Source organism: Notolepis coatsorum (genome assembly GCF_963971535.1).
Source record: "Notolepis coatsorum genome assembly, contig: SCAFFOLD_337, whole genome shotgun sequence".
Lineage (NCBI taxonomy): Eukaryota > Metazoa > Chordata > Actinopteri > Aulopiformes > Paralepididae > Notolepis > Notolepis coatsorum.
The window spans coordinates 153,178-167,552 of NW_028171235.1; the positions used below are offsets into that span (position 1 = coordinate 153,178).

The 14,375-nt window shown below is 41.5% G+C and overlaps 1 protein-coding gene across 1 annotated transcript in view; it reads right to left on the reverse strand.

Moving 5' to 3' along the window:
• The window catches only part of nlk2 (nemo-like kinase, type 2), a gene marked incomplete at its 3' end in the record, with an annotated part of 78,133 nt that extends 71,095 nt beyond the window's left edge, over positions 1-7,038 (reverse strand). Inside the window, exons 1-2 of the mRNA XM_084339211.1 lie at positions 6,921-7,038; positions 3,319-3,371 (exon numbers count right to left, since the gene is read on the reverse strand). Of these exons, the coding sequence (XP_084195337.1) occupies positions 3,319-3,371; positions 6,921-7,007 (140 nt within the window). The 5' untranslated portion in view covers positions 7,008-7,038. The remainder of the gene's footprint in view (positions 1-3,318; positions 3,372-6,920) is intronic.
• Positions 7,039-14,375: the final 7,337 nt, after the last annotated feature.

The window sequence follows — 14,375 nt, forward strand, 5'->3', positions numbered from 1 at the left end:
CGAGGCCTTTAACCTTGAACTGGAGAGCATGGACTGGTCAGAGGAGCTCAATGGTACACTGGTTGAAGAAACATGGCTTGGTTTCAAAAACAAATTTTCAACAATACTAAACAACATGGACCACGAGGGTAAAAAATCACCTGAGCCGTGGATGCACTCCGAAATACTGGCCGCTATGAAAACCAGAGACAAAAAAATGCTCTGAGTTTCGTAAAAGTCAGTCAAAGCTTACCAAAAGCACGAGCAGTGAACTCCAAGCCCACGTGACTGAACTCAAACTGGAAAGAAACAGACTAAGAAACGACGTAAACTCCATGATCAAAACTGCAAAAAAGAATTTCATCAATGACAAAACTGAGGAAAACAAAAACAAACCACGTGAACTTTGGAAATTACTCAATAATCAACTAGGCTGCAGTAAAAAACTTAAAACCAGATTCTCTTTTTTTTTATCCACTTTTTCTCCCATTTTCTATATTTTCTCCCATCCCAATTTTCGTATCATCCAATTCAACCCTCCCCTGTCACGAACGCTGTTTCTTGCCTCCCACAAGCCGGCTGCAATGTGGACTAAGTCATACATAGCACAAGTCCCCTCCGGTACTTGAGGTAACAGCAGTCGCATCTTTTCACCTGCGCAGCTCGATCTCTCAGTGGCGAGGAGTAACGCGTGGGAGGCTCACGCTGCCCCCGACACTTCCTGATTCTACTGCGCAGGCGCACCAACCGACCTGTAGGAGTCGCTGTCCACAACGCCCGATCCCCACCCATCAGTTTCCCACCCCCTAATACGGCCAATGTGTATTAGTACGGACGACCAGCTAAACTGAAAGCAAATGTGGAGCGCTGGGCTCGAACAGGCAAGCCCAGCGTCTCCACATTTCGTGGCGAGCGCCTTGCCCACTACGCCACGTAGACGCCCACTTAAAACCAGATTCTCAAACATAAACATAAAGACGGACAACACGCTCATCACAGACAAGCTGGATGTAGCCAATTACTTAAACATTTTCTTCACAAACATAGCCACAACACTGGTAAACAAACTACCCTCCCACTCAGGGCATTATGGGGTAGAACACATAGTAGCTTACTACAAAAACCTAGGGGTCCGCAAAGACGACTTCAAGCTGGAAATGGTACCAACAGAAAACTGAGCGCCCTCGAACCTAACAAGGCCACTGGCCATGACAACATCCCCTCCAAATTCCTCAGAGACTCAGCAGCCGCCAACACCCCAGTCATCACACACATAATAAAACAGGGACACGTCCCCAAGGACTTCAAAATTGCGAGGGTAGCCCCTCTGCACAAAAAGGGCAGCAAATTAGACGCAGGCAACTACCGCCCTGTTTCTATTCTTACCTCCATCTCGAAAGTCATGGAAAAAATTTTCTACGAACAGGTCTAAAAGTACCTAGCGGAAAAAAATTGAATCTACGAATTCCAATCTGGCTTCAGAACATCCCACTCCACTGACACATGCCTTCTCTATTTGAATGACCACATCAAACAAGAGGTGGATGCGGGCAAATAATGCGGCATGGTCATGCTGGACCTACAAAAGGCTTTCGACACTGTCAATCACTCCATTCTGATTGACAAGCTAAAAGCAATTGGTTTTGATAGTCTATCAGTGAGCTGGATGCAATCCTACCTTGAGGGGAGGGAACAGATGGTGGAGGTAAACGGTACCCTAAACCCCCCCTCCCAGTGAGCTGTGGTGTTCCACAAGGAAGCATACTAGGACCGCTACTGTTCCTAATTTATGCAAATGACATGTCGTCAGCTTGTGACTGCAACATGTTCCTGTTTGCGGACGACTCAGCCCTGCTGGTCTCTGACAAGAACAAGTTACAGGTTGAAAAAACCCTAGGCAAAATCTGCATATGGCTCGCTGATAACAAACTATCATTACACATGGACAAAACATGGTCCATTCTCTCAGCAAGACCGACGGCTTCTCAGTTACAGTGGGTGACAATATTATCACAAGGAAAGATGAAATTACCTACCTGGGTTCCATCCTAGAGGCTAATCTTTCCTGTGACAAAATGGCATCCAATGTAATAAAAAAAGTCAATCAACGAACTTGATTCTTGTACCGGATCTCCTCTCTGGTAAACAAGAATACCCTGAAGACTCTGGCAGGAGCACTCATTCAAGGGTACTACGACTATGCTTGCACCTCATGGTACCAAAGCACCTCAAAGGCGCTAAAAACTAAATTACAAACATCTCAAAACAAACTGGTCAGACTACTGCTTGACCTTACTCCTAGAACCCACCTCACCCCTGCCCACTTTGACAACCTAGGATGGCTTAGAGTAGACGACAGAGTACAGCAACTTGCAATGGGCCTGGTCTACAAGATACACTACACGACCAAGGTACCCATGTACATGTCAAAATACTTCCCAAAGGTCAGTGAATACCACAATCACAACACCAGAGGGAGCTCCACAAATCATGTTAAACCCAGATTCGGCTCAAACAAGGGACTAAACACGTTTCGCAATTATACCACATCAATGTGGAACGCCCTACCCACAGCTGTAAAGGAATGTGAATCACTACCCACTTTCAAAACCACTCTCAAAGAACACCTACGGGAGACGGCAATTCGAAACTGGCCCCTGTAAATGTCCTAACCCAACCCCCTCCAATGTACAGTAAATTACCAAGTATGGTTTTCCCCACCCACGCCTCCTACCCAACCCCCCCCCCCCAACCACCTCCAATGTACAGCCCCCCCCCCCGGTACAGTTTTTACATAAAATGTATATACTCTCTTTTCTGGACTCTTTTTGTATCTGGTATGTCATAAATGTATAGATGTAGCAGTACTGTCTATCTGTATGTCATGTATGTCATATATGTTATGATGAATTGAAAATGGGGGACCCTGATGTAAACAAGACGAAAGTCTTTCTCTGGTCTGCATCCCCTTAACAATTGTGTGTATTGAGCCGTACTGTATTGTACCCATTCTGCAATCTGTTAATAAAGTTTTCAATCAATCAATCAATCAATCAATCAATCAATCAATCAAACAGTGTTGATCGAAAGCATGTGAACCCCCCCCCCCCCCATAACATATGGCTTGAGAAAGACAGCTAGTGCTGTGTTTATAATGTTACTTTCTTGAATTTCTGTGTGTGTGTGTGTGCGTGTCCATGTGTGTGCGTGTGTGTGTGTGTGTGTGTGTGTGTGTGTGTGTGTGTCCATGTGTGTGTGTGTGTGAGAGAGACCAGTGACTGAGTGAAAACAGAAAGCCAAAGACTTTCCCTTTTATCCAACTTCAAAGGTGAAGGATACATTTCCTCAAAGTAGTCGATGTGGGGGGGCTGCAGTATATCCAGAGCAGAGAGCACCCTGAGAGAGAGAGAGAGAGAGAGAGAGAGAGAGAGAGAGAGAGAGAGAGAGAGAGAGAGAGAGAGAGAGAGAGAGAGCGAGCGAGAGAGAGATACAGAGAGAGAAACAGAGAGAGAAACAGAGAGAGATACACAGAGAGAGATACACAGAGAGAGAGACAGAGACAATATAGACAGAAAGAGAGAGACAGACACACAAAGAGAGAGATATAGAGACAGTGAGAGACAGAAAGAGAGACAGAGATACAGAAAGAGAGACAGACAGAAAGAGAGAGACAGAAAGAGAGACAGACAGAAAGAGAGAGAGAGAGAGACAGCAAGAGACAGAAAGAGAGATATACAGAAAGAGAGACAGACAGAAAGAGAGAGACAGAAAGAGAGACAGACAGAAAGAGAGAGAGAGACAGCAAGAGACAGAAAGAGAGAGATACAGAAAGAGAAACAGAGATGGAGAGAAGACAGTCAAGCGAGACAGAAATACAGTGAGAGACAGAAAGAGAGAGACAAAGAGAGAGACATAGAGAGAAACAGAGAGAGAGAGAGAATGATTGGTTAGGTTTGTTTGTGTTGGCGTCACATGATGACCAGAGGTCTCTGACACTGTGTCTCAGTGTGTGTGTCTCAGTGTGTCTCAGTGTGTGTGTCTCAGTGTGTGTGTCTCAGTGTGTGTGTCTCAGTGTGTGTGTCTAAGTGTGAGGCCACTCTGACCTTTGACCTGTACTGCCACACACCACATCAAACAGAAACAGACAAACCAAATAACACTGGGGAGACGAACGCTAACACATTGAATACAAACAGTTAGGTATATATGTTTATTATGTTTTAATTAAATTGTCTTTTTGTTTACATAAGATGAAGATTCTATCTAGTTTTATTTATTAATCTGAGTTATTTGGATAAAACCAGGCATGGACTTTGGGCACTTGTTGAGGCCTTGTGGATTTCTTTAATATAATGAAAGTAGATTCAAGATTCAAGATGATTTATTAAGCCCTAATAATTAATTCTAATTCTGAAAATCCGCCTAAAAATACATACCTAAGTAAATGGAAGATTGCTCCACTGCTAATGGACCACTACAAGGTCCATTCGGTCCATTTGCATGTTCTTGGTATCTAGGGACATCTATGGAACTCATGGAATGGATTCCCAGTGTCAGACATAGTGTGTCTGTTACTAGGCTTGAGTAAATTGTGATGAAACAAAGGAGAATATAAATTATGATTTTTCTTTGCATCTTTGACAGTGAATAACACCATGCTATAAATGACCAGACGTGAAAACTGCCACTGAGCTCGTTCAGTACCTTCTTGAGATCACATGTACAAAATATCTAAGCAAATGAATAAAGGGAAGATGATTAAACACAAGGTATTGTAGATACAGTACTGAATTCTGCCATCCGGACACATGCAATTTGAAATATGAATATAGAATATAGAATATCAGGCCTATAAATTACCGTATTATGGCCAAGTCACACATCTATGGATTGGGCCAAATCTTCCCTTTCCAATGGCAGAGTTCAATCTGGATTTAGTATCACCAAGCACCCCTGACATGGCAGCAAAAACTGTGAATGAAATCTACTGTAAGTACAGTTACTTTTTTATAATGTAAATTTCTCCGCCATTTTTCATCAGATTGCAACGCCGTTTTTTGCTAGCCGTTCACATAAAGGTAAAGAAAACTAACTATGTTCTATTTTATGGCAATAGCGTTCAGGTTTGTTCCACACGTGAGATATGATCCCGAAAATAAAGAGAAAAAAAAAAGTTCACGCTAGAAGTCAGATGGTTGACAGGGGCTAGCGTGAGCTGGGAAGGGTAATGTAAATGTAAATGTAAGGGTAGTTTTTTTATTATTCGAAAGCCCATCGAAAGCCCTGGGTCTCTTCTCTCAAAAGACTACACTCAAGTTAGGTTGCGCCAAGTCCTCCCGTCAATAAGCACCTTTTTCCGACTCGATGCGCTGAGATTTCTATAAACTCATATTTCAGTAATAACACTTAAAATTAGGGATGTCCGATGTTATCGGCCGATATTGGCATTAAAATGTGATATCGTAAATTATCGGTATCGGTTTAATTTTTTTTTTTTTTTACATTTATTTAACCTTTATTTACCCAGGCAAGCAAGTAAGAACAAATTCTGATTTTATTTATTGTCAAAAGTATGCATAATGTTGTGTTAATTCCATGACAAGAGATATGTAATGTTAATTAACTGAAATTATTCAGTTTTTGGGGGGGGGGGACCCTGCATATATGGGAAATTAAGAGTTGGACAGTATCGGAAATTAAGAGTTGGACAATATCGGTATATCGGTATCGGTAAAAAAGCCAACATCGAACATCCCTACTTAAAATCATTGGTAAACAAACATAGTGCTGAAAATATACACGTTGACTGCTGTTTTGACAGGGTTAGGGTCTATACGCTTGGCTAGATTTGAAAAAGAAACGCAACATTAATTAATACGTTCCTGTTATGATTGATTTATGGCGTGATATCAATCTCGTACCGGTACCGGACCACTCATGCTTACGAGGTTAATGTATAGAGGATGAACCAAGCCTCTGGTCCAACTCTTTAATGTATAGAGGATAAACTGGTTCAACTCTTTAATGTATAGAGGATAAACTGATCCACCTCTTTAATGTATAGAGGATAAACTGATCCACCTCTCTCTTTAATGTATAGAGGATAAACTGATCCACCTCTTTAATGTATAGAGGATAAACTGGTCCAACTATCTCTTTAATGTATAGAGGATAAACTGGTCCAACTATCTCTTTAATGTATAGAGGATAAACTGGTCCAACTATCTCTTTAATGTATAGAGGATAAACTGGTTCAACTCTTTAATGTATAGAGGATAAACTGATCCACCTCTTTAATGTATAGAGGATAAACTGATCCACCTCTTTAATGTATAGAGGATAAACTGGTTCAACTATCTCTTTAATGTATAGAGGATAAACTGATCCAACGCTTTAATGTATAGAGGATAAACTGGTCCAACTATCTCTTTAATGTATAGAGGATAAACTGGTCCAACTCTTTAATGTATAGAGGATAAACTGGTCCAACTCTCTCTTTAATGTATAGAGGATAAACTGGTCCAACTATCTCTTTAATGTATAGAGGATAAACTGGTCCAACTCTTTAATGTATAGAGGATAAACTGGTCCAACTCTCTCTTTAATGTATAGAGGATAAACTGGTCCAACTATCTCTTTAATGTATAGAGGATAAACTGGTTCAACTCTTTAATGTATAGAGGATAAACTGGTCCAACTCTTTAATGTATAGAGGATAAACTGGTCCAACTCTCTCTTTAATGTATAGAGGATAAACTGGTCCAACTCTCTTTAATGTATAGAGGATAAACTGGTTCAACTCTCTCTTTAATGTATAGAGGATAAACTGGTTCAACTCTCTCTTTAATGTATAGAGGATAAACTGGTCCACCTCTTTAATTTATAGAGGATAAACTGGTCCAACTATCTCTTTAATGTATAGAGGATAAACTGGTTCAACTCACATTATCATGTTTGAAGAAGCAGAGCATCTTCAGTTCCCGGAACACTCTCTTGCAGGAGACAAGGTTCTGGAAGACATTGGGCATCTTTTTGAGGGCGACACGCTTTCCATCTCTGGGGTCGGTCACTGACCTGGGGAGGCAGAGAGAAGCAACACCAGGTTAATAATAATAATACGTTCTAGTAAATAAGATATAGGCAGGGGAGACCATAGAGATACATATGCCCCGGATGACAATTTATTTATTTATTTTGTAATGTATGGAAATATCCTTATTTTCAATTTTGTCCCTGTAAGGCCCAAATTAAATTGACATTATCAACTTCAGAGGCCAGAATGTGGGACCTATAAACACATTTACCATCCAATAGTATTGTGAGGCTGAACAACACGACCCATTGACTATGTAAATGTGTAAAAAAAAATATATATATTTAAACTACTATTTTTTTTAAATATCCAAAAGCTAAAAGTGATGTTGTAATTTTGCACCCGAGGGTCTAGGTTGGGTAAACCTCAATGGCAAGTGGTGTAATGTTAATACGTGTTGCTGGTGTGTAGATATGACAGTGTGGAAAGCCCCACAGCTAGTGTGTGTGGTGTGTAGATATGACAGTGTGTAAAGCCCCACAGCTAGTGTGTGTGTGGTGTGTAGATATTAGTTGTAAGTACACAACTAATAGTACACACCCAAGTAAATGGAAGATTTCTCCACTCCTACACAGTACATTTTTCCCCATCTTTGACAGTGGATAAGACCATGCTGACTAGGGATGTAACGATGCAACCTCACAACGATTAATTTCGATTACGATTATTCAGGCAACGATTCAATGCATCATGAAATCTCTTCATTTTACCACGATTCGATTCGATTCATTTTCGATACATTTTCTATCAGTTAATTCCCCAAAAAAATTTGAATACACAAATGTGGCTGGGGGAACTGATTCACTCAGCATGAATGGACTATAGGTCAATAAAAACAATACACACAATTTTTTTATTTATTTTTTTTGTATTCTTTTATTTGTATCCACTTTTTTTCCTCTTTTTTCAAATGTTCTCCCATCCCAATTCCACTGTGCCAATTCTTCCCTCCCCTGTCTTGAACGTTGCTCGCATATGCCCCCCACTGGCCGGTTGTAGGGAGGATAGAAGCCTTGCATCACGTGTCCCCTCCGACTCTCAGTGGCGAGGTGCAGGCACGTGCATACATAGGGGTGAAGGGGTGCCCGGGCACCTGCCTTTTTCATTTCTCATTAGAAAGTGCCCTTTTTATGCCACCCTCTTTTTTTTTCTTTTTTTTTTACAGTTGCACATATATATATACTGCCTGCCCCTGCCCTTCCAAATGAAAGATGTCACGATAGAATCTAAATATTAGGTAAAGAAAGAGAGAGAAATGCCACCCCTCTCGTAAATAATAGGTCCTTCCAGCCAACATGTAAACCGCGCAGGGCCAGCAGTGCACTGAACAGGAAATTGATATCCAGCTGTTGTTGAGCTCACAGTGCCCTCACACTCGAGTCGAGACCTCTTTTTTTACAGTTACTATTTCAACTAAAACAAAGCAAGAGTACACATCAGGTAAGGTATTTGCCCAACAAAATAAAATGTCGGGTTTGCAGTGCACTGTATATTTTTGTGAAACACGTCGCCAGCCCCTCCCTGTCTGCTGCTGCTAGTGCAGGAAAATCACGCAGCTCTCTCTCTCTCTCTCTCTCTCTCTCTCTCTCTCTCTGTCTCTCTCTCTCGCAGCTGGAGCGCATATTGTGTTATTAAAGGGACACTATGTAGTTTTGGTGACATCTATCGGTGAAACTGAATGTACCATGATATACTTGTATTAACCCCAAAAATCGGGCTCGCGCGCTGCGCGCGCTCGCATTACATTTACTAATTAATGCCCTTTTATGATTACGGGCACCTGCCTTTCTAAAATCTTGTGCACGTCCCTGGCGAGGTGTAAGGTGTGAGAGGCTCACACTACCCACGCCATTTCCTGTCTCTGCTGTGCAGGCGTCCCCAACCGACCTGTAGGAGTCGCTGTCCACAACGTCCAGATTACCACCCATCGACTTCAACCCGCTAACTCTGCCAATTGAGTTAGTATGATGGCCGGCCCAAGCCGGAGGCAACGCTGACAGCCGGAGTCGAACCCGGTGTATCTTGTGTTGGTGACGAGCGCAATGTCCGCTGCGCCACCCAGCCGTCCCTATTTCGATTAATTTCGATTATAATCGATTCTAACATATTCAAATCGATGCAGTTGAATCGTCACATTAGAATCGATGCATTTCGATTAATCGATGCATCGTTACACCCCTAGTAAATATCTAAGCAAATGAACAATGGACAGATCATTTACAGGTTTTTTTGTAGATGCATGCAGTACTGAATTTTTCCATCCGGACACATGCAATATGAAATATGAATTAGGGCTGCACGATTAATCGTTTTTTAATCGAAATCGCGATTTGGAATGATGCAATTATCAAATCGCAAAAAAAAATGTAAATCTTTTTTATTTTATTTAACCAGGAAGTCCCATTGAGATACAAGATCGGTTTGGGAGAGGTAGGTAAGGGGTTTTAGATTGTGTGTTGTGAAGTGTAGACTTCAGAGAGGGAGAGTAAAGTACAGAAAAAAGGTACCGTTGGGTACCGGTATCGATTCCCAGGTAAAAAGAAAACATTTTAGGCTCGGTGTCCCGAACAGACCCACCGCGTAGGCCAGATGCAAGCCGCATTTTACAATAAACCTCTGTGGGGCTGCTTAAAAAAAAAATTATTATAATCGCAAATTTAATCGCAATCGCATATCTGTCAGAAAAATCGCAATTAGATTATTTCCCAAAATCGTGCAGCCCTAATATGAATGTAGAATATAAAATGCCAGGCCTATATATGGCTTTATAGGGTCAAGTGAGGCATCATTTGAAAGCCCTCTATCTCTATAGATGACGCTGTTAAATCTCGATTTAGTACCAGCAGGCACCGGATGGAGCAGCAAAGACTGTGAATGAAATCCACTGTAAGTACAGTTATATTGTATAATGGGGATAACTGAGTCAAAAATCAAGTCAAGTCAAGTCAAGTCAAGAGTTTTAATTGTCACGGCATACAGGTATACAATGAAATGCGGGTGGTCTTGCCCGCAACGATGTGCAATACAGTGGTACATATAATAGAATCAAAAGAAGGAAACAACATTGTGCAGTAACAGGTAGCAGTTAACATGGATCACTGGATTGAGATGCGTTTTTTTCCTAGACGTTCACAGACAGGTAAAGAAACAATATACGTTGTATTTTATTAACCATAACCTCAACACATGAATGTTCAATGTTAACCTGCATTGCTCTTTGAACTGCTGCGGTCAGGCAAGCGCTACCGGAGTCTCACGTGGAGCTTCTATCCCCAGGCCATCAGGAGTCTCACCAGGAGCTTCTATCCCCAGGCCATCAGGAGTCTCACCAGGAGCTTCTATCCCCAGGCCATCAGGAGTCTCACCAGGAGCTTCTATCCCCAGGCCATCAGGAGTCTCACCAGGAGCTTCTATCCCCAGGCCATCAGGAGTCTCACCAGGAGCTTCTATCCCCAGGCCATCAGGAGTCTCACCAGGAGCTTCTATCCCCAGGCCATCAGGAGTCTCACCAGGAGCTTCTATCCCCAGGCCATCAGGAGTCTCACCAGGAGCTTCTATCCCCAGGCCATCAGGAGTCTCAATGACAATGACACTATGTAACAAACCATCATCTACCCACACATCCACACGTACACACTCACTTTAAACAAACAATCACCTTACCACTCACTTTACTGACTTTAACACACTTTATATGTATCTATTATTAAAGAGATTTGCACCACATGCATACCTCATTTGCACCCTACCCCAAGTTTTGTACCTCTGCATTATACCTCACTGGTACTCATTTTACTCTGTATTGTATATTGTATATTGACTTTACCTACTTTTTACTTACTTCTTAATTTTCTCTTTTTTTACATACTTTCTTTTTACTGTATGTAGCACACTCTCAGGGGCTCAGCATTTCATCATAAAGTATTCTGTATTTTGTTCTGACAAATAATAAACAAACTTGAAACTTGAACTTGCTACAATATTTTAAAGCTTGCAGAGTTCATCATGGCTGATTAGATAAAAGTATACTTTTATCTAAGAGTAGAGAGAGAGGGGGAGATATACAGAGAGAGAGGTAGATAGAGATATAGAGAGAGAGAGAGAGGGAGCGAGAGAGAGAGAGAGAGGGAGCGAGAGAGAAAGAGAGAGAGAGATAGAGAGAGAGAGAGAGAGAGAGAGAGAGAGGGAGCGAGAGAGGGGTAGAGATACAGAGAGAAAGAGATAGATAGAGGGAGAGATACAGAGAGAGAGAGAGAGAGAGAGGTAGATAGAGGAAAGGAGAGTTAGAGTTACAGAAAGAGAGAGAGAGGTAGAGATACAGTGAGAGAAAAAGGTAGGTAGAGGTATGAGAGGGGGGTAGAGAGACAAAGAGAAAGAGAGAAAGGTAGATGGATAAAGAGAGGTAGAGTGAGAGAGGTAGAGAGAAAATGCTGTTTTTGAGTACTTGATTAGAAATACAAAACAATGATTTTTTTTTGAAAAAAACCTTACAGAGGTGTTCCATAGACTCACAGGGATTGTGTAAAAGTGCCCAAATAGTGAAAGAAATAGTAAAATAGTTCCCCTTTAACTCAATCAGCACCAGACCCGAGGATAGTCGGGTTATCTCGCCATGCGTTGAGCGCCAGGACCCCCGGAAAAAAAAGTATAGTCGGGTTTTCATTGTTATTTCTTTTATTCAATATTTTTATTCATTTCTCTCACACGGACCTCGGGGTTACCATAGGGAATCACTCTGAGATCGCTAGAGTGCAATACCGGCCGCATCCAGGTAGGTGGCAGTATCGCCCACCCTTCAAAACCTTTTTTCCACACACAGTGTTACATTCAAATGTCTCCTCTGGGTGCAGTTTTCTTGGCCAGACGCGGCAGCGGTTCACTCGATGGCATTGGAACGCGTGTTGTGGTGGATTATGTTGGCGACACGATGGACACCAATACAGGGAATCGCGATCAGACAATTGGAATATTCTTTTTGGGGTACCTCCTAGTGAAGGCTGCCAGGCTAGCTCTCCACTGTTCAAAGCGCACTAACATTGGAGTTATGCACAGACAATTATCATGGCTTTCGGTTGAGAAACGTCTGCAATCCCGTCTCATTACTTTTCTCAGAAATGTTCAAGTTGTCAAAAAACCACAGTATTTTTATGATCATATAGTTTACATAAGAGAAGAACATGACCATATGACCAGACAAGCTACGTCAGGCCATCTAATGGCACCTAAAACGAGAACAAATCTACTAAAATCTTCTGTGACTTACAGAGCTATCATAGAATGGAACTCATTGCCAAGCTACTTAGCTGAAATAGAATCCAAGGCCACCTTCAAGAGGAAGTTACTAACGCCATCTACTAACGAGCATGCACTGAGCCCTTATGGCATAGCGGTGAAAACCAATTGACTGTTAGTTGTATTTAAGTTGATGGCAGTGAGTGCTGCTCAGGAAGCACTATTTATTTGATTTTAATTATTTTATTTGAATACTTTTTACTAATAAATATCTTGTACAATATCATCCTAACTGATATTGATAATGATGTAATTGATGATGTAATTGATGTTGATGTTGATAATGATGTAATGTATTGATATTGTTGTATCGTTGTGTGCAGGGACCGAAACTAAAGCCCGCCGCCCGCCAGGGGCGGTCAGTTTTTACCTTTGGCGCTTGACACTTAGAGGGCTGCCCGCCGTGTGGCGTGTAGACGTGTAGTTCATAACGATACTCGTATTTTGATTGTGCGAGTACAGATTATAGCCGCTCTCGTCTTTTTTTTCTCCGCCGCGAGATCGTTAAAAAACTACAAGTCCCACATTGCACTCAAGTCAACGGTCCAATCACAGTAGAGTGACGTGACTGGTTTCATGAGAAAGAAAGCAAATGACCAATCGGAAGCTCTCATTTGGCTTGTTTACTTCCTGAAACGCCACCATTGCGATATGCGGGCTGAGCTACCGTTACTGTTTAAACAATGACCCAGTCAACTATTCACTTTTAGTTTAATACATGACGAGGCATTGTCTAACGGTATCTAGCTGGCTAGCTACTGATAGCTGCTGATATCAACAAATGCTCCAGCAATAGTCGACTCGAGTGCATAATACCTCCGTTCCCTCGTTAGCTAGCTTAGCTAGCTCACGTTAGATCTTATCTGTCCCAGTAAACTAAATTGTCTTAACGTTATCTACCGGGCTAGCAGTAGCTACAGATAGCTCCTGATATCAATGTCTTATAACATTGATTGAATGCGTATTCTAGCTGAGGGCATGTTGAATGTGATTTGACAAAAGAACCGTAACGTTCTAAATAGGGTCCAGCTGCATCGCCGGAGAATCCTTGCATGCTGAATGTAGGGTCTAGCTGAATATAGGGTCTAGCTGCAGGGCCGGAGAATCCTTGCTGGAGCTGGAGGCTACTCAAGTATACACACAGACAGTGGAGTTGTTTGCAGATAGCAAGCATTTTGACTTATTGCGTGGTGGCGATGTCTCGCAGATAATACAACTACAAGTATGATTATATAATATATATATATATATATTTTTATTTTTTTTATATAAAATATATATATATATATTTTTTTAATCAAGGTAAGAAATATGCTTGGCGGGTAGACTCTTCCCATCTACCCGCCACTGGCCGGTGAGTCAAAAAGTTAATTTCGCTCCCTGGTTGTGTGTGCCGGACCCCAGGAAGAATAGCTTTTGTCAAGTGCAAAAGCTAATGGGGATCCTAAATAAACATAAACATAAAGGTAAGGACTATATGACATCAGTCCTGCTTTGATCCAACCATGATTTTACATTGATCGTTGCGACCATGTGTAATGTACTCCAGAACGTATGCCGTTGGTGACGATCAAAGCATCAAAAAATTACCCCCCCCCCCCTTTCAGGCATCCATGATGAAACATAATACCTATTATATACATTTGATTTGGAAATAGTAGCGTGTCCAGGCGAGCAACGCCAACGCTTTTAGTAAAATTCACGTATTCCTCCATAGCGCCGTTTTATGGAATTAACCAGGATCACTCTGAAACTATACTTATATTCACCACAGTATAACACGCAAACGTATACATAACACAAATAAATTCTTTTTCACATATTGAACGATGGATAGTTGATGTCAAATGAGCCATAGTATTGTATCCATAGCTATAATATAGAATATAGCCCTGCAAACTAGGGATGTCCGATATTATCGGCCGATATTGGCATTAAAATGTGATATCGGAAAATATCGGTATCGGTTTTCAAAAATAATAATTATTATTTTTTTTTTAACATTTCTATA